Source organism: Pan troglodytes, chromosome 8 (genome assembly GCF_028858775.2).
Source record: "Pan troglodytes isolate AG18354 chromosome 8, NHGRI_mPanTro3-v2.0_pri, whole genome shotgun sequence".
In the NCBI taxonomy this organism is placed as follows: domain Eukaryota; kingdom Metazoa; phylum Chordata; class Mammalia; order Primates; family Hominidae; genus Pan; species Pan troglodytes.
The window spans coordinates 80,517,704-80,538,591 of record NC_072406.2 but is presented as its reverse complement, the minus strand read 5'-3'; the positions used below and the strand labels follow the sequence as shown (position 1 = coordinate 80,538,591).

At 41.5% G+C, this 20,888-nt stretch overlaps 1 protein-coding gene across 17 annotated transcripts in view; it reads left to right on the top strand.

The window, feature by feature from the left end:
• The window catches only part of PBLD (phenazine biosynthesis like protein domain containing), a 70,185-nt gene that overhangs the window by 13,785 nt on the left and 35,512 nt on the right, over positions 1–20,888 (top strand). For 12 of the 17 annotated variants that reach the window (XR_010146625.1, XR_010146628.1, XR_010146627.1 and 9 more), the window contains exon 2: positions 12,185–12,330. Coding sequence is in view for 11 of the 17 variants with exons in the window: in XM_054660174.2 (XP_054516149.1) it covers positions 12,247–12,330 (84 nt within the window). In the remaining 6 variants the exon portion in view is untranslated. The remainder of the gene's footprint in view (positions 1–12,184; positions 12,331–20,888) is intronic. The other 5 variants (XR_010146626.1, XM_001168064.6, XM_054660175.2 and 2 more) reach the window with 1 other exon arrangement.

Sequence of the window (20,888 nt, the reverse complement as noted above, 5' to 3'; positions counted from 1 at the left end):
TGCTATTTCTCCTTCTCTCTTTCTTTCTTTCTTTCTTTCTTTCTCTCTCTCTTTCTTTCTTTCTTTCCTTCTCTCTCCCTCTCTCTTTCTTTCTTTCTCTCTTTCCTAACTTCCTTCCTTCTTGCCTGCCTGCCTTTCTTCTTTCCTCTTTCTTTCTTCTTCTTTGAGACAAAGTCTCACTCTGTTGCTCAGGCTGGAGTACAGTGGTGTGATCATACCTCACTGCAGCTGTGAACTTCTGGACTCAAGCTGTTCTCTTGCCTCATCCTCCCAAAGTGCTGGGATTATAGATGTGAGCCACTGCACCCAACTCACTTCATTTTCTATATATTTTGAGTCATTTTCTAATGGTTGCCTGGAGAATCATACTTAACATTTAAGTTTATAACAATCTAGTTTAGATTAACAGAAACTTAATTTTAATAGTATAAAAAACTGCACTTATATAGCTCCATTCCCACCTCACCTGTTTGTGACTTTCTTGCCATTCAAATATATCTTTTTACATTTTATGGGCATCAATATAGATTTATGACTATTGCTTTATGCAGTTGTCTTTTTTTTTTTTTTAAAAGAGACAGGATCTCTGTTACCAAGGCTACAGTGCAGTGGCATGATCATATCTCACTGCAGCCTCCAACTCCTGAGCTCAAGGGAACCTCCAGCCTCAGCCTTTCATGCCACCATCCCTGGCTTTTTTTTTTTTTTTTTTTAATAGAGGCAGGGTCTTGCTGTGTTACCCAGACTGGTTTTGAACTCCTGGCCTCAAGCAGTTCTCTCACCTTCCTCCCAAAGGGCTGGGATTATGGGCACTAGCCACCTTGTCTGGTCTACTGGTGCTGTTTATTTATTTATTTATTTAGAGACAGAGTCTCACACTGTTGCCCAGGCTGGAGTGCAGTGGCTTGATCTCGGCTCACTGCAAACTCCGCCTCCCAGGTTCTCACCATTCTCCTGGCTCAGCCTCCCAAGTAGCTGGGACTACAAGTGCCTGCCACCACGCCTGGCTAATTTTTTGTATTTTCAGTAGAGACGGGGTTTCCCTGTGTTATCCAGGATGGTCTCAATCTCCTGACCTCGTGATCTGCCCACCTTGGCCACCCAAAGTGCTGGGATTACAGGCGTAAGCCACCGTGCCCGGCCTTACTTTATTTTTTTATTGTGGTAAAAATCACATAACATTATATTTACCCTCTTAACCATTTTGAAGTTAAGCTCAATAGTAATAAGTATATTCATATCATTGTGCAACAAATCTCTAAATTTTTTTTTTTTGTTTCTTTTTTATGGGACAGTGTCTTATTCTGTCACTGCCCAGGCTGGAGTGCAGTGGTGTGATCTCGGCTCACTGCAACCCCTGCCTCCTGGGCTCAACCGATTCTCGTGCCTCAACCTCCTGAGTAGCTGGGATTACAGGCACATGACCATGCCCGCCTAATTTTTGTAATTTTTTTTGGTAGAGACAGGGTTTCACCATGTTGCCCAGGCTGGTCTCAAACTCCTGACCTCAGGGGATGCCCTCCTTGGCCTCCCAAAGTGCTGGGATTTCAGGTGTGAGCCACCACACCTGGCATTTTCTGTTCTTTTGATAGTGGCCATCCTGAAAGGTGTGAGATGATGTCTCATTGTGGTTTGGATTTGCATTTCCCTAATGATTAGTGATTTTGAGTACCCATTCATGTGCTTATTGGCCATTTGTATGTTTGTTGCTCTTTGTTTTTTTATGTTGATTTGAGTTACTGTCTAGTGTCCTTTCATCTTAGCCTGAAGGACTCCCACTAATACTTCCTCCAGAAAAGGAATACTAGCAACAAATTCTAGCAACAAGTTTTTGTTTATCTGGAAGTATCTTAATTTTACCTTTGCTTTGAGTGATAGTTTTGCTAGACATAGAATTCTTGGTTGACAGTTGTTCTTTTGGTCTATATTCTTGCTTTGAGTATATCATTTTACTGCCTTCTGGCATCCATAGTTTCTACTGATAAACCAGCTGTTAATCTTATTGAAGGTCCACTTTACATGATGAGTTATGTCTCTCTTGCTGGTTTCAAGATTCTGTTGTTTTCTCTTTTTTTGAGATGGAGTCTTACTCTGTAGCTCAAGCTGGAGTGCAGTGGCATCATCTCAGCTCACTGCAACCTCCACCTCCGGGTCTCAAGCGATTCCTGTGCCTCAGCCTCCCGAGTTGCTGGGACTACATTCGCACGCCACTGTGCCTGGCTAATTTTTTGTATTTTAGTAGAGACAGGGTTTCACTGTGTTGCCCAGGGTGGTCTCGAACTCCTGAGCTCAGGCAATCTGCCCTCCTCGGCCTCCCAAAGTGCTGGGATTACAGGCATGAGCCACTGTACCCCGCCAATTCAGTCATTTTCTTTCTGCAGTTAGATTATTGTGTGTCTAGGTGTTTGTCTCTTTGAGTTAATTCTATAATACTTGGAGTTTGCTGTGTTTCTTTGCTGCATAGATTAATGTTTTTCATCAAATATGATAAGTTTTTGGCCATTTATTTCTTCGAGTAATTTCTCTGCCACTTTCTCTTTTCTGTTTCTGGGACTCTCATTATGCATATAGTGGTATACTTGATGATGTCCCAGAGATCTCTGAGGCTCTTATAATTTTTCTTCATTCCTTTTTCTGTTTGTCAAACTGAATAATCTCAATTAACCTATTTTCAAGTTCACTGGCCTTTTCTTTTGCTTGCTTAAACCTGCTGTTGGACCTCTCTAATTAATTTTTCATTTCCATTGTTATACTTTTCAATCTCTACAATTTCTACTTGGTTCTCTTTTAAAAAATAATTTCTTTATTAATATTCTTTATTTGATGAGACATGCTTCTCATACTTTGCTTTAGTTTTTTAGACTTGGTTTCCTTTTGTTTTTGGAACATATTTAAAACAGCTGATTTAATGTTCTTGTCTAGTAAGCCCGACATTGGGACTCCCTCAGGGACAGTTTTTATTAACTACTCTTTATTCTTTGTATGGTATACTTTCTTGTTTCTATATACACCTCTTTTTTGTTGTTGAAATCTGGAAATTTTAGATAATATACTGTGGTACCTCTGGAAATCAGATTCTCCCCTTCGCCATTGTTTGTTATTGTGAGTTCTTTAGTTACTTTTCTTTACTTTCTCTGAAGTCTGTATTCTTTGTGGTGTGTGGCCATTGAAGACACTGGTATGTTAGCTTAGCATCAGCTAATGATTAGACAGAGATTTTCTTACGTTCCTGGAGTCAATATGTCTCTCAGTCTTTGCTGATGGACTCAGTTGTGCATGCTGAGGCACACCCTTGACACTCAGCCAGACAGGTAGTAACTCTGCCTTACCTTTCACTTTCTGCTTGCACAAAACCCCTAGGTCTCAGTCAGAGGTGAGAGCTTAGGGTTTCTTCAGGTTTTCTGCATGCACACAGTCCTAGGATATATGCAGAGCCCTATGTATGTATATTGCCTTCTAGATTCTCAAGACTATGTCAGAGCTTTTTTTTTCTTGTCTTTTTTTTTTTTTTTTGGAGACAGACTCTCACCAGGCTGGAGGGCAGTGGTGTGATCTTGGCTCACTGTAACCTCCACCTCCCAGGTTCAAGCGATTCTCCTGCCTCAGCCTCCTGAGTAGCTGGGATAACAGGCACACACCACCATGCTCAGCTGATTTTTGTATTTTTAGTAGAGACAGGGTTTCACCATGTTGGCCAGGCTGGTCTTGAACTCCTGACCTCAAGTCAACCACCCTTCTAGGCCTCCCAGAGTGCTGGGATTACAGGCACAAGCCACCATGCCTGGTCATCAGAGCTTTTCAAAACCCTTTCTGGACATCTCATTCCCTTGCTATTCCTTATCAACTTTTGATTAGCCTATCATTTGCCTTAGCTATTATCCACTGACTCAGACAGCCATGGTGCTATTAAACAGTTGCTGTTTGTTTTTGACAAACAACCCTTGAGGAAAGGCTGTTTGTGTTGGGTGAGCTTTGACTCAGGTCAATAAAGACAAGCCACGGCCGGTCACGGTGGCTCACACCTGTGATCCCAGCACTTTGGGAGGCCGAGGTGGGCAGATCACCTGAGGTCAGGAGTTCGAGACCAGCCTGACCAACATGGCAAAACCCCGTCTCAACTAAAAATACAAAACCTAGCTGGGCATGGTCGTGGGTGCCTGTAATCCCAACTACTTGGGAAGCTGAGGCAGAAAAATCGCTTGAACCCAGGAGGTAGAGGTTGCAGTGAGCCAAGATTGTACCATTGCACTCCATCCTGGGCAACAGAGCGAGACTCTGTCTCAAATAAATAAATAAATAAAATAAAATTAAAAATAATACAAAAATCAGCCTGGTGTGGTGTTGTGCTCCTGTAATCCCAGCTACTTAGGAGTCTGAGGAAGGAGAATCGCTTGAACCTGGGAGGCGGAGGTTGCAGTGAGCCAAGATTGCGCCACTGCACTCCAGCCTGGGTGACAGAGTGAGATTCTGTCTCAAAAAGAAAAAAAAAAGACAAACCTTGTTAGTGGGGGTCCTCCAGGGAATTACCAGACAAGTCAAATGACAATTCTCTATGAATGCAGCTTTGAAGAGACTTCAACCACATCCTGTCCCTTCTAGTAGCTATCAGGTGATTGCAGGATGGTGGTTCTCAAAGCTATCATTTAGCTGGGGAGAGAGGATCAACTAGGGCAAGAGTGATAGGTAATATCTTTTCGTAAAGAATATGTGGACCAAGTTTTCCCCATTAATTTCAAGATAGAGCAAAACTCCACCAGTGCTTTATAAACAGATTCTTAAGTCTTTAACTGTGAAACTGAAAATTCTAAATTTAGGCTAGGTGTGGTGGTTCATGCCTGTAATCCCAGCACTTTGGGAGGCTGAGGTGGGCAGATCACCTGAGGTAAGGAGTTTGAGACCAGCTTGGCCAACATAGTGAAACCCCATCTCTACTAAAAATACAAAAATTAGCTGGGCACAGTGGTGCACGCCTGTAGTCCCAGCTACTCGGGAGGCTGAGGCAGGAGAATCGCTTGAACCTGGGAGGCAGAGGTTGCAGTGAGCCAAGATTGTGCCACTGCATTCCAGCCTGGGTGAGAGGGTGAGACTTTGTCTCCATAAATAAATAAATAAATAAATAAGTAAAAATAAAAATAAAAATTAGAAGTTTAAAATATAAACCTCCAGTTCAATTGGATTGTCAAGTACAGCTTCCTTAACAGAGCAGCAGAAAGAACCCAAACAATTTTTGGCATATGGAAAAGGGTTTTTTGTTGTTGTTGTTGTCTTTTTCTGGCATATGGTAAAGGTTTTACCACTGCAAATTACTGAACTATGTTTTCTTATTTAGAAAGCATCTTAATATCAATTTATAATCTATTTTCTGAAGTCCCTTCCAGGCCCTTGAGCTTTTGAGGAGCAAGAATGTGGATCTTAATACCAAAGTGTTTTCATAAAATTTGTTTGGTAAATGGTAAATCATGATGATAATATGAGAATCCTAAATTTTAGCAGAAAAGTGAAAAAATTCCCAAACATCAGGTGTTTGAACATAAATCTGGTTGAGGAATTCAGAACTAGCCTATGAACATTTTAACAAAGGCGGTGTTTGGAGCTTCTGTGACATCCAGGAAGTATGCATAAAAGTAAACACAAAGTAGTTGAACACTACATATATCGTATTTGAATAGATCTATATTAGTAGCTAGATGAAACTAATTTAGAGGTTAGTTTTCTTCAGGCAACAAAACAAAAAATAGACAAATGGGATTACATAACTAAAAAGCTTCTGTACAGCAAAGGAAACAACAGAATGAAGAGACAAAGTATGGAATGGGAGAAAATATTTGCAAATTATACATCTGATAAGGGATTAATATTAAAAAAATATAAGAAACTCGGCCCAGCACGTTGGCTCAAGCCTGTAATCCTAGCACTTTGGCAGGCCAAAGCAGGCAGATTGCTTGAGCCCAGGAGTTTGAGACCTGCTTGGGCAACATGGCGAGAACCCCTCTCTACAATAAATACAAAAGTCAGTCAGGCGTGGTGGTGCATGCTTGTAGTCCAGCTACTCAGGAGGCTGAGGTGGGAGAATCACCTGAGCCTGGGGAGGTCGAGGCTGCAGTGAACTGTGATTGATCGCACCACTGCACTCCAGCCTGGGTGACAGAGTGAGACCTTGCCTAAAAAAGAAAAAAGGCTGGGCCCGGTGGCTCACGCCTGTAATCCCAACACTTTGGGAGTCCGAGGTGGGCGGATCTCAAGGTCAGAGATCGAGACCATCCTGGCTAACATGGTGAAACCCCGTCTCTACTAAAAATACAAAAAAATTAGCCAGGCACGATGGCGGGCGCCTGTAGTACCAGCTACTCCGGAGGCTGAGGCAGGAGAATGGCGTGAACCCGGGAGGCGGAGCTTGCAGTGAGCTGAAATCGCACCACTGCACTCCAGTCTGGGAGACAGAGCGAGACTCTGTCTCAAAAAAAAAAAAAAAAAAAAAAAAAAGGAAAGAAACTCAATAACAAAAAGAAAGAAACTCAATAACAAAAAGAAAGAAAATCAATAACAAAAAGCCCCCAAATAACCCAGTAACCCTATTCTATTAAAAAATGGACAAAAGGCAAAGTATCCAAATAGACATTTCTCTAAAGAAGATATACAAATGGTCAATAGCTACATTATAAAATGCTCAGTATCACTAATCATCAAGGAAATGCAAATCAAACCACAATGAGATATCACTTAACTCCTGTTGAATGACTATTATAAAAAAAGACACAAGATAACAAGTGTTGGTGAGGACGTGGAGAAGAGGGAACCCTTACACACTGTTGGCTGGAATGTAAATTAGTATAGCCATTACAGAAAACAGAATGGAGATGCCTCAAAAAATTGAAAATAGAACTAACCATGTAATTCAGCAATTCCACTACTGGGTGTAAAACACAGTACGTTGAAGAAATATCTGCGTTCTTGTGTTTATTGCAGCAATATTCACAATAGCCAAGATGTGGAATCAACCTAACTGTTCCTCAATGAATGGATAAAGAAAATGTGGTATACAGATGGCCCCTGACTTATGATACTTTGACTTACAATTTTTTGACTTTATGGTGGTGGGAAAACAATATGCATTCAGCAGAAACAGTACTTTGAATTTTGAATTTTGATCTGTTCCCAGGCTACTGATGTGTGGTACAATACTTTCCCACAATGCTGGACAGTGGCAGCCAGCTGCACTCCCAGCCAGCCACACGATTATGGGGGTAAACAGCCAGTATTTGCCATCTTCCTAAAAAACACTATGCCTGCTAAACCATCAACAAATGTTGGCACCCTAGTGCTTTCTATCAGTTATTCTTTTTTTTTTTTTTTTTTGAGGCAGGGTCTCGCTCTGCCACCCAGGTGGGAGTGCAGTGGCATGATCTCGGCTCACTGCTATCTCCGCTTCCCGGGTTCAAGCGCTCCTCCTGCCTCAGCTTCCCGAGTAGCTGGGACTACAGGCATGTGCCACCATGCCCAGCTAATTTTTTTTTTTTTTCACACAGTGTCTCACTCTGTCACCCAGGCTGGAATGCAGTGGCGCGATCTCGGCTCACTGCAAGCCCCGCCTCCCAGGTTCATGCCATTCTCCTGCCTCAGCCTCCCAAGTAGCTGGGACTACAGGCACCCGCCACCACACCTGGCTACTTTTTTGTATTTTTAGTAGAGATGGGGTTTCACTGTGTTAGTCAGGATGGTCTCAATCTCCTGACCTTGTGATCCTCCTGCCTCAGCCTCCCAAAGTGCTGGGATTACAGGTATGAGCCACCATGCCTGGCCGCCCAGCTAATTTTTGTATTTTTAGTAGAGATGGGGTTTCACCATGTTGGCCAGGCTGGTCTGGAACTCCTGACTTGATCCACCTGCCTCGGTTTCCCAAAGTGCTGATATTATAGGTGTGTGCCACTGCACCTGGCCAATTTTAGTTTAATGCTTCAAACTGAAAACACACTGAAAGCCCAGTGTGCTTTCAGCGGTGTACGTTAATGGTGTGTACCCATACAACCATTTTGCTTTTTACTTTCAGTAGGGTATTTAATAAATTACATGAGATATTCAGCACTTTATTATAAAATAGGCTTTGTGTTAGATGATTGCCCACCTGAAAGCTAATGTAAGTGTTCTGAGCATGTGTAAGGTAGGCTAGGCTAAGCTATATTGTTTGGTAGGTTGGGTGTGTTAAATGCATTTTCAGCTTATGATATTTTTAACTTACGATGGGTTTATTGAGATGTAACCCCATCAAAAGTAGAGGAGTGTCTATATTTATGCAATAGAATATTATTCAGCCATAAAGAAGAAAGAAATCCCATCATTTGCATCAACATGGGTGAACCTGGAAGGCATTATGCTAAGTGAAATAAGCCAAACACAGAAAGACAAATACTGCATAATCTCACTCAGTGAGGAATCTAAGAAAGTTGACACTGTAGAAGTAGAGAGTAGAATGGTGGTTGTCAGAGGCGGGGGTGGCTGGGGAGGGGAGTGGGTGGGGAGATCTGGCCAAAGGGTACATAATTACAGTAGATAGGAGGAATAAGTTCAAGAGATCTATTGTATAGCATCATGACTATAGTTAATATACTGTATTCTTGAAAAATGCAAAGAGAGTGGATGTTAAGTGTTCTAATCACAAAAATAATGATTATGTGAGGTGATGCATTTGTTAATTAGCTAGATTTAACCATTTCACAATGTGTATATATATATATATATATACTTCAAAACATTATATTGTACATGATAAATATAAATTTATCTGTCAATTAAAAGAAACATAAACAAAGTAAAAAGAAAAATTTTCTTTCAAATTTTGATTTAAAACTTATTTTATTTACACTTTATAATTCTTTTTGATACTTATTTTCTTTTCACCAACTGAAAAAAAAGTAGATGGTGTTCGGATACACTTTGAATGCCAGTACTCTATTATTTTCTTTTTTCTTTTTGAGACAGAGTCTCTCTCGGTCACCCAGGCTGGAGTGCAGTGGTACAATCTCAGCTCACTGCAACCTCAGCCTCCCAGGTTCAAGCAATTCTCCTGCCTCAGCCTCCCGAGTAGGTGGGATTACAGGTGCCTGCTATCATGCCTGGCTAATTTTTGTATTTTTAATAGAGACGGGGTTTCACTGTGTTGGCCAGGCTGGTCTCGAACTCCTGACATCAAGTGATCCACCCACCTCAGTCTCCCAAAATGTTGGGATGACAGGTGTGAGCCACCATGCCTGGCCTACATATTTATATTTTCTTTTTCTTTCTTTCTTTTTTTTTTTTTTTTTGAGACGGAGTCTCTCTCTGTCACCAGGCTGGAGAGCAGTGGCGTGATCTCGGCTCACCACAACCTCTGACTCTGTGTTCAAGCAATTCTCCTGCCTCAGCCTCCCTAGTGGCTGGGATTACAGGCATGTGCCACCATGCCCAGCTGATTTTTGTATTTTTAGTAGAGGCAGGGTTTCACCATGTTGGCCAGGATGGTCTCGATCTCCTGACCTCGTGATCTGCCCGCCTCGGCCTCCCAAAGTGCTAGGATTACAGACGTGAGCCACCACACCTGGCCAATATTTATTTTTTTCAAAGAACTAAACTGATATTTATTAATGAGTAGCCTCGTTTTGAGGCGGAAGTTATAAAAGTTATAAGCAAGAGTGAAGTGGGTTCTTTTTTTTTTTTTTGAAACATAATCTCACTCTGTTGTCCAGGCTGGAGTGTAGTGTTACAATCTCGGCTCACTGCAACTTCCGCCTCACAGGTTCAAGCGATTCTCCTGCCTCGGCCTCCCAAGTAGCTGGGATTATAGGCACGAGCCACCACACCTGGCTAATTTTTTCATATTTTTGGTAGAGATGGGTTTCACCACGTTGGCCAGGCTGGTCTCAAACTCCTGACCTCAAGTGATCTGCCTGCCTTGGCCTCCCAAAGTGCTGAATTACAGGCGTGAGCCACTGCGCCAGGCCATGAAGTGGGTTCTTTTGTGCTAACAGCTACAGAATAACAGGAATCTGCAGTGACAGGAAAACTGTAAACAAACTAAGACTATTACAGAGGGACAAATATACATCACTCTCCCCAGGCACATCCATGGGCAGGTTTAATGACTAAGCTATTTGGACAAGGAAGCTTTCTGATTTTCCTACATTTACGTGGTAAATGGAACCAAGATTAAAATTCAAGAGAATGGTCTCAACACACACACACAAACACACACACACACACACACACACACACCATGCAGGTCAGGTGCAGTGGGGCACGCCTGTAATCCCAGCTCTTTGGGAGGCCTAGGTGGGAGGATCACTTAAGTGAGGAGTTCCAGACCAGCCTGGCCAACATGGCGAAACCCTGTCTCTACAAAAAATAAGCCAGGTGTGGTGGCACGTGCCTGTAATCCCAGCTACTTGGGAGGCTGAGGCATGAGAATCGCTTGAACCCAGGAGGCAGAGGTTGCAGTGAGTGGAGATTGTGCCACTGCAATCCAGCCTGGGTGACAGAGTAAGACTCTGTCTCCAAAAAGAAAGAAAGAAAGAATAATCTAAGAAATGCAAATGAAAACAAGATATTTTAAAATCTATCAGATTAGCAATGGTCAGACACTCTCATATACTGTCTAAATTGGTATACTTTTTCTGCAGATAAATTTAACTGTTTAAGTTAAAACATCTGTACACTTTGACCCAGGGATTTCACTTTTAGGAATATATATAAAAGAATCAGGAACACAGAAGAAAATTTACATTTAACAGGTTTGATCACTGCATTATCTTTACGAGTGAAAAATTAGAAACAACTTAAATATTCACCCAAAGGGATATGGTTAAACAACTTATAGCATATCCATAAACGTATTGTAAATCTATTAAAAGGGTGTTTTTGAAGCATTTGGTGTGTTTAGAAAATATTCATGCTATACAGTGTTTTCCAATTGTATTGGAATGGCCCTTGAATTACGCTATTTTATATAAGGGACTTGAGCATCCGTGGGAGTATGGTGTCCTCAGGGGGTCCTGGGATCTATCCTCTGTGAATACAGAGGGCCAATTTACTGTTAAGAGGGTAAAATTCTGATAAAAGCTGTACATCCAGAACATTAATAATGTTATTGCTAATTTGTGCACTTATGGGTCTTTATTTTCCAAGTTTTTTATAATGAGCATATTTTTTAATTAGAAAAAATGCGTTCTTTTAAAAAATAGTAATAATATTCATTGGGAGACTGTAAGCAACATACATGCCTCTTGTATGTTTCATGCACTTCATTAAAAGCAGAGCTTAAGCGGCCAGGAGCAGTGGCTCACGCCTGTAATCCCAGCACTTTGGGAGGCCGAGGCGGGTGGATCACAAGGTCAGGAGATCGAGACCATCCTGGCTAACATGGTGAAACTCCATCTCTACTAAAAATACAAAAAATTAGCCAGGCGCAGTGGCGGGCGCCTGTAGTCCCAGCTACTCGGGAGGCTGAGGCAGGAGAATTGCGTGAACCTGGGAGGGGGAGCTTGCAGTGAGCCAAGATCGTGCCACTGCACTCCAGCCTGGACGACAGAGCGATGCTCCGTCTCAAAAAAACAAAACAAAACAAAACAAAAAACAGATCCTAAGCTAGTTCTGGCTACTCTAAGAAAGACTATGATTATGCTGCTAAGTTCTATGTATAATATGAAAAGTCAATACAGAATATGGAAAAAATCAATTTAGCCAGTATTTTAAAATGAATTTCATTTTAGAGGTTTTAAAAAGTTAGGGGATTGGCCAGGCACAGTGGCTCATGCCTATAATCTCAGCACTTTTTGAGGCTGAGGAGGGCAGATCACCTGAGGTCAGGAGTTCGAGACCAGCCTGGCCTACACCGTGAAAACCTGACGCTACTAAAAACACAGAAATTAGCCAGGCATGGTGGCAGGTGCCTGTAATTCCAGCTACTCAAGAGGCTGAGGCAGGAAAATCGCTTGAACCGGGGAGGCGGAGGTTACAGTGAGCCGAGATCGGTGCCACTGCACTCCCGCCTGGGCAACAGAGCAAGACTCCATCTCAAAAAATGAAAAAAGAAGTTAGGGGATTATATATCTTTAAATGTAGTATCTTTGAATAATTGCTTGACTTTGTATCTGGGAACTGTTCTTTGCGTCTGGACACCAAGTAAAACATTAACTTTTTTATTTCCTTTTCCAAGAAGAAGACGTAAAGCAGGCTACCAGCAATTTTGAGAACTTGCAAAAACAGCTTACAAGGAAAATGAAGCTTCCTATTTTCATAGCAGATGCATTCACAGCAAGAGCATTTCGTGGGAATCCTGCTGCTGTTTGCCTCCTAGAAAATGTAAGTGCTTGGTTTTGAATTACAGTACCTGAAATTCTAGATTCCTGTAGAAACAATTACTTATTTTAAAAGACTAGTTTCACCTGTTTGTTTACCTCTTTGGTTTGTGTTCTTTGCCATCATATCAGTAATGTTCATGTATGCAAGTTGATTTTGACCAAAGTATTTGATAAAAATGCCTATGCCTTGGGTACGTCCAATGAAATGAAGATTCAGATAAAGAGGAACTAGAGCCAATTTTAAAAAAGAAGAGCTAGAGCTCCTTTTTAGCCATCAGGTTTTCATTTAGTTAGCACCATGTGTTGGGGAGAATGAAATTAGATGAGTTTTGTGTGACTAGACATAGCCAATTTCACATTGAGCATAACAGATCCTAACTGAGTATCTTTAACCTTATCTATAGCTCAGGCAATTAGAAATTCTTTTCAGGATCAAGAAAATGAGACATTTTGCAAGGAATTAAGTAGTTAAGTAGAGAGGTAGAAGGAATTAAGCTATAGTATATAAATAACTTACTGAAAGACTCATTTTTAAAATGGCTTTTTCATTAGGATACATATTAATGGAATAGTTAAATATTAATGGAATAGTTAAATATTAATAGAATAGTTAAATAGATAAATATTAATAGAATCGTTAAATAGTTAAATATTGTTAATAGTTAATATTTAAATATTGACCCTCAAGGTCAAGGAATATTGACCTTGTGTTGGTCCCTAAGTAGTAAGAAACAAGGTAAGGTGTTTCTGAGTGCTTTCACTCAGAGCAGTTAGCACAAGAGTAGATTATCTGAAAATTACTTCAAGAAGACAGTTAGCAATTGATGATCTTAAATAAGTCATATTAAGTTGGGCAAAGTTTGTGTTGGGGCCTTCAGGGACAGTGAATCTCAACCTGGCTATACATGAAAATCACCCAAGGAACTTTGAAAATGCTGTCTTCTAGAGCAATTACAACAGGCTCTCTGGGAGTTGGGGGGAAGCAGTGTTTTTTTGTTTTGTTTTGTTTTTGAGACGGAGTTCCGCTCTTGTTGCCCAGGCTGGAGTGCAATGGCGTGATCTGAGCTTACTGCAACATCCGCCTCCCGGGTTCAAGTGATTCTCTTGCCTTAATCTCCCAAGTAGCTGAGATTACAGGTGCCCGCCACCATGCACGGCTAATTTTTTATATTTTTAATAGAGATGGGGTTTCGTTATGTTGGCCAGGCTGGTCTCGAACTCCTGACCTCAGGTGATCTACCTGCCTTGGCCTCCCAAAATGCTGGGATTACAGGCGTGAGCACCGCGCCCGGCCAGCAGTGTTTTTTTTAAAGTTCCCCAAGTGATTCCAGTGTGCAATCATGATGGAGAACTGGGCTGGGTGTGGTGGCTCTTGCCTATAATCCTAGTACTTTGGGAGGCTGAGGCAGGAGGATTGCTTGGGGCCAGGAGTTTGAGACCAACCTGGCCAACACAGCGAGACCGTGTCTCTAAGAAAAAAGAAAAAAAAAAAAGGAGGACTGATGAGCAGAATGTCGTTTTTTATTGCTGTTGCTGTTGTTTTTTATTTTTTAAAACTTTATATAAAATAGAGATGTGGTCTCGCTAAATTGAGCAGGCTGGTCTCAAACTCCTGGATTCAAGTGATTCTCCTATCTTGGCCTTCCAAAGTGCTGGGATTACAGGCCTGAGCCACTGCACCTGGTGGAGTATTATTAATTGAGTCCTTTTCACACTTATTTTCTCCCTCAAGTGGAGCAGTAAGGTGGCCATCAAGAGTCCTTGTCTTACCTTAACTCTACATTCATTACGCAGACTTGAGCTGGTATTTTCTCTCCACAAAATGCAGAAGGTAATAAAGTTAATAAACTTTGTCCATTATTACAAGAGTTTGGGAAGATTAGTATGAAAACAATTAACAACCAGATTCCAAATCATGACCTTTCTTTAGAAACAATCTGGCAGACACAACTTCCTGTCAAGGAATTGTGGAATTGACTATAACTGCTTGTCAAAAGTCTTAATACATTTGCCCCATGTCCGCATGTAATATCCTTGAAGAGTTTTGACAGTAGTTTATATTGAATAGAATATATTCCATTTTTATCAGATAACAAGAATTGGATTATTGTCCAACTTACTCCTTTTATTTCCAGTAAATTCAGCAAACATCAGACTTATGGGATTGATATCTCTTTCTTTCTTTCTTTCTTTTTTCTCTCTCTTTCTACCTATCTCTCCGTTAAAACATATTTTGTATGTTAATTATATATTTGGAAAAACTAGGAAATAAAAATTTAAGCAAAGAACTTACAGTTTAAAACAACACGCTTTAGTATGAATGGAAGAAGGAAAAAGAAGATAAGGAAGTCCATGATTTGGGGACGCTCTCTAAAGAGTTTTCCAATTCACTTCTTTTGAGGCTTGGGCCTGTGAGACCAGGAAAATTTCATGGCCTGTCAGAGACACCTGAATAGACATCTAAAGATTAGTTTGCTACGCCTCTTTGTCATGCTTTTCTGCTCTTTGGATGTGAGAATCTTATCCTCCTAGAGGTGAAGATAGCACTTTTCCTAATTCATAATCAATAAAAATTATAATAGATGTATAAATGGTGGTGTCTGCCCTTGGGTTCATTGTCCTGAGATGGTGGAGAGAATACAGGTGGCCACAGGAAAATGTCAGAGACAAATAAACGCTAAATCTTATAATATTGGACACAATTCAGTAGGAATTCAGCCAGGCTCTGGGCTAGGAGCCAGAGGTACAAAGGTTAACAAGTTCACCTGCCCTTGAAGGGCTCAGAGTCTAGTGCAGAAAATGGGCATGTAAACCCATCGTTATTCAGTAGTCACTACAGAGACTAAAAGACCTGAAGGTACCAGGCCTCAGAGAATGGAATAATGTTAGGTTTTATGAGGTAAAAATACCTCAGATTTTAAGTTCAGGGCTTCAGATGATTTTTTTTTTTTTTTGTAGCTTTGTTTTAAATTATTCAAAATTTGACCAGGATGAGACTAACCACAGGAAAACCTGGTGGATAGACTAAAGACTAGGTCGTGGTGCTTTGAGCTTTTTGAACACTTGATGAAAGACTACTGAAAGTAAAGTAAAAACTTCTGAGTAATAAAGTTCAAGAGCTTCTATAATATTCTAAAGGATTTTTTGTTTTCAAGACAAGTCCATTTTTAAATTTTTAAATTTTTATTTTTTTGAGACAAGCAATCTTCCCACCTTGGCCTCCCAAAGTGCTGGGATTACAGGTGTGAGTCACCATGCCCGGCTGACATTTTTAAATTTTTAAATTTTTCACATGAGAACATATAACACTATACATTAGGTGAAAACAAAAACAGATTAAAGTCTAAGTGGAACATAAAACAAATATTTGAAAAAAATGTAATAAAAATTGTCTGGGTGCAGTGGCTCACACCTGTAATCCCAGCATTTTGGGAGGCCGAGGCAGGCAGATCACCTGAGGTCAGGAGTTTGAGACCACCCTGGCCAACATGGTGAAACCCCGTCAAATTAGCCAAGGTTAAAGACCAGCCAAAAATTAGCCAGGTGTGGTAATGCATGCCTGTAATCCCAGCTACTTGGTAGGCTGAGGCAGGCGAGTTGCTTGAACCTGGGAGGCAGAGGTTGCAGTGAGCCCAGAGAGCACCACTGCACTCCAGCCTGGGCGACAGAGTGAAACTCCTTCTCAAACATAAATAAATAAATAAATAAATAATTGATGGTGTCCTCAGATGCCTGACAATCCGTTTGACAATAAAGACCTTGTAGAAACATGGAAAATGTATAGAAGCAATGTAAAAAGTAAAACAGATACATTATGATGATAGCTGGGTAAAAAACTAGAGGGACCCATGACTAGCTACTGGTTGTGGTGGTAACAACCAGTGGTGCTTTTTTTTTTTAAATTCTAATTTTTTTTTTTTTTTTTTTTCCAGAGACAGGACCTTGCTTTCTCCCCTAGGCTGGAGTACAGTGGCATGATTATAGCTCACTGCAGCCTTGAACTCCTGGGCTCAAGCTATCCGCCTGCCTCAACCTCCAGAGTAGCTGAGACAACAGGTGTGCACCACCACGCTCAGCTAATTTTTATTTTTTGTAGAGACAGGGTCTTGCTGTGTTGCCCAGGCTGGTCTCTAACTTCTGGCCTCAGGTGATCCTCTCACCTCAGCCTCCTAAAGTGCTTGGACAAGAGCCACTGCACCCAGCCTAATGTTTTGTCGATTTTAGTTTACAAGTTTGCCACTTCCTTGATGGTTTTAGAACTTTCTCCATCCAGGTGTGTTGAATTTACTGGAACCTTATCTACAGCAGAGGGACAAATGAACAATAAGGACTGATAAGTCGGGACTGTCATATTCAGGTTGCCATATTTCAAAACTGCCACAAGATGGGAGTATTTTAAAACTTTACTCTGATTTTCTGATCATTAATCTTTGTGGGTCATAAGGCGATGGAACCTCGGTATGCCAAAGCAGTACACTGGAATTCAGAAAGGCAAACATCACTCTGTTTTTGCTGTTGGAAATTTGATTCACATGAGATGGCCAAAGGGAAATGGATATTAAAGCAAGGGAATTCATAGCTGTTGGTTTGTAACTGTTTTGTGCAGCGTTTGAAAAGAAGCTCCTAGTGTAAAATGGAAAAATTGCTGAAAAGAAAAGCCAGTATTTTGAACAAATGCATCCTCTCTCTTTTGTTTGTAAGGCTTTCAAAGTTGAAGTCTTTCCATGATTCACCATTGTCTTGACCTTTGGTTGCAGTGTAGAAATTCAGTGAAAGTCCAGCTGCCAGTGGTACATGTTGTGGGCTGCTACTGTTAAACTTTCCACGTGTCTCTGGTCCCTCAGGCAAATAGCAGGTGCATTTTTTAGTGTCCTGAAATAGAAGTTACAGTTATATAAATTCAAATTGCAAGAAATGCAGTATACCAAGGTAGAGAGGATTAAAGAGCTGTTGGGCAGTGGAGTTTGCGTCCTAGCTAATGTGTGAAAGGGCCCATTTGCAAAGAAATCTATTACCAATAGATGGTGAGCTTGGCTACAATGTAGGATGTTTTAATACTTTTAAAGACTTATCCTAAAGGTCACAGGGAGCTATAGACAAAGAAAGGAAGGACGAAGATAGGAAGTTTCGCCAGATCATATAGAGGAAGGACTGGCAGGCACTTTAGGTTTCTGCAGGCAAGGAGGCAAGTCCAGGAAGGCCAGCAAAGGCTTTTCTTGATCACCTTTCGATTACCACTGAGACTTGTGATTGCAGACTCTGCACTAAGGGGCTTAAATACCTCCCAGTTTCTATCAGGTGTTGTGTGCATGTGCATCTGGACCAGTTTCCACAGAAAACATTCAACAGGCCATGGAGAGTGCTTGAGTTCAATTGTTAACATTGTTGTCTTGTTGGCTGGGACTTTCCAGTGGCCCCCTCTACTCCTCTTCTTAGGTGGGATTTCTCACTTATCCAGGCCCACAGGTGCCCACAGGTGGGACAGGTACTCATCCCACTGCATTTTCACCATCCTACTTCTAGAATTCTAGAGTGTCCATTATGTTAAAGTTTAATCTCTGATTTAACAAGAGAATGGGCGGGTGCGGTGGCTCATGCCTGTAATCTCAGCACTTTGGGAGGCCGAGGTGGGTGGATCACCTGAGGTCAGGAGTTTGAGACCAGTCTGGCCAACATGGTGAAACCTCATCTCTAATAAAATACAAAAATCAGCCGGGTATGGTGGCACACATTTGTAATCCCAGCTACTCAGGACGCTGAGGCAGGAGAATCACTTGAACCTGGGAGGCAGAGGTTGCAGTGAGCCAGATCGCACCACTGCACTCCAGCCTGGGTGACAGAGCGAGATTCCGTCTCAAAAAAACAGAACAAAACAAAAAAACAGAAGTGAGATCAAGCAACTTGCCTAAGAAGCTGTCCTAATACAAAGCTCTTTGCACACACTTTTCTGTCCAAATCACCGAAATCTCCCCTCTTTTCTAGGTTCACCACAAGACCTCATCTTTAAAGTTTTAGAGTATTTATTTTCAAAATCTTTGTGTCTCAATGACATTTTCTCTGGTATTGTTCACAGTTGCTGTCTGTGGCTGTCTTGACTCCCCACCTAGATGCTAAGTCCCTTGAACACAGATCCATGGCTTATACACAAGGGTTTCTCAAACTTTAATGTGCACACGATCACCTGGGGAGCTTGTGAAAATGGAGATTCTGATTCAGAATGTCGGAGGCCCAAGACAGGGGGCCTCGGACTCTGCATTTCTAACAAGTCCCCTTAGTTGTGTTGCCGTGCTCCTGGCTCAGCACAGTACTCATTAATTGATTTATTGCTGTTCCGTCTTAGAAACCTTGCAGGGGTCCATTTTCTCTGCTAGACGTTTGTTTTCCCTGTCCGTAGCATGTTACAGGGTTAATAATCGTTTGTCTTTGTGATGGGCAGGCAGTGTAGTGTGGCTGGTTAAAGCATGACTTTGAGCCACTCAAATAAAAAGCTAACATGTATCAAGTACCTACTACATGTTGGGCACTGGGATGAGTTATCTCTTTCTCTCTCTCTTTCTGTTTCTTTCAGTCTCTCTCTGGGTAAGCCGGGGCATAGAGGATCATGCCTGTAGTTCTAGCACTTTGGGAGGCCAATATGGGCGCATTGCCTGAGCTCAGGAGTTCAAGACCAGCCTAGGCAACATGGCGAAACTCCATCTCTACTAAAATACAAAAAATTAGCCAGGCATGGTGGTCTGCACCTGTAGTCCCAGGTACTCAGGAGGCTGAGATGAGAGAATCGCTTGAACCCAAGAGGCATAGATCGCAGTGAGCTGAGACAGTGCCACTGCACTCTAGCCAGGGTGACAGAGCGAGACTCTGTCTCAAAAAAAAAAAAGCTTATTATGTTTCCTGCCATGATTTATTTATTTATTTATTTTTGAGACGGAGTCTTGCTCTGTCACCCAGGCTGGAGTGCAATGGCATGATCTCGGCTCACTGCAACCTCTGCCTCCCGGGTTCAAGTGACTACTGCTCAACCTCCTGAGTAGCTGGGATTACAGGCGCGCACCACCACTCCTGGCTAATTTTTGTATTTTTAGTAGTGATGGGGTTTTGCCATGTTGGCCAGGCTGGTCTTGAACTCCTGACCTCAGGTGATCTACCCGCCTCGCCCTCCTAAAGTGCTGGGATTACAGGCATAAGCTGCCACACCTGGCCCCTGCTAAGATTTTTATATCAGCCGGTAGTTTTAAAATCATGACTGATTTTTCACAATAATCACACTTTTATGCCCTATATAATTATATGGAACATATTTCAAAAGATTTTGAATCAAAGACAAGAGTGTTTAATTTGGATAACTCAGAGAAGTGAATTATGAATTTATTAATATAAAATTATAATTCTTCTGGGTTTCAGGAGATCAAGAGCAATAAATTTGGCCAAAACAAAAATGCATTTGTCTTGAAATTTCTTTAAAATTCAAAATCTAACTAGTAGATTTCAGTTAGAAAGAGTTTCAGGAGATCAAGAGCAATAAATTTGGCCAAAATAAAAATGTGTTTTCTTGAAACTTCTTTAAAATTCAAAATCTAACTAGTAAGCATTTTATTGATTAAAAATGGATTTTTCTTCTCAAAAGGAAAACATACTTTGGATCCACTTTTTTTTTTTTTTTTTTTTGAGACGGAGTCTCACTCTGTCACCCAGGCTGGAGTGCAGTGGCACGATCTTGGCTCACTGCAACCTCTGCCTCCCAGGTTCAAGCAACTCGCCTGCCTCAGTTTCCCGAGTAGCTGGGATTACAGGCGCGTGCCACCACTCTCGGCTAATTTTTTTGTATTTTTAGTAGAGATGGGGTTTCTCCATATTGCTACGCTGGTCTCAAACTCCTGACCTCGTGATCCACCTGCCTCAGCCTCCTAAGGTGCTGGGATTACAGGTGTGAGCCACCACGCCCAGCTGGGTCCACTTTTTTCTCGAGTTAAGAGGAATGTGTGTGTGTGTGTGTGTGTGTGTGTGTGTATTCGTATGCATGTATATATCTTCACAATAAACCTTGACTTAAGTGCTATTATTCCCATCTTAAAGGTGTGGAAACTGAGGCCATAAGATTAAATGACTTGCCCACTTTTACACTGCTGCTGGGAGCTCACACAGGATAGAAATTCAATTCTGTTTTCATACCCACATAATTTTTCTAAATATTTTATTTTGAAAAATTAAAAACCTACAGAAAAGTTTCAAGAATGGTACGATGAACATGCATATTCCCTTTCTCCAAATTCACCAGTTGTTACTGTGTAAAAAAAATTTTTTTTAGAGTCAGGTTCTCGCTATGTTGCGCAGGCTGGTCTCCAACTCCAGGGCTCAAGCGATCCACTCTCCTTGGCCTCCCAAAGTGCTGGCATTATAGGCATGAGCCTCCCAAAGTGCTGGGATTATAGGCATGTGCCTGGCCAGTTGTTACTATTGTCCACATTTGCAAAGCCCTCATTCTTTTTCTTTTTTCTTTTCTTTTTTGTTTTTGAGACAGGATCTTGCTCTGTTGCCCAGGCTGGAGTGCAGTAGCACAAT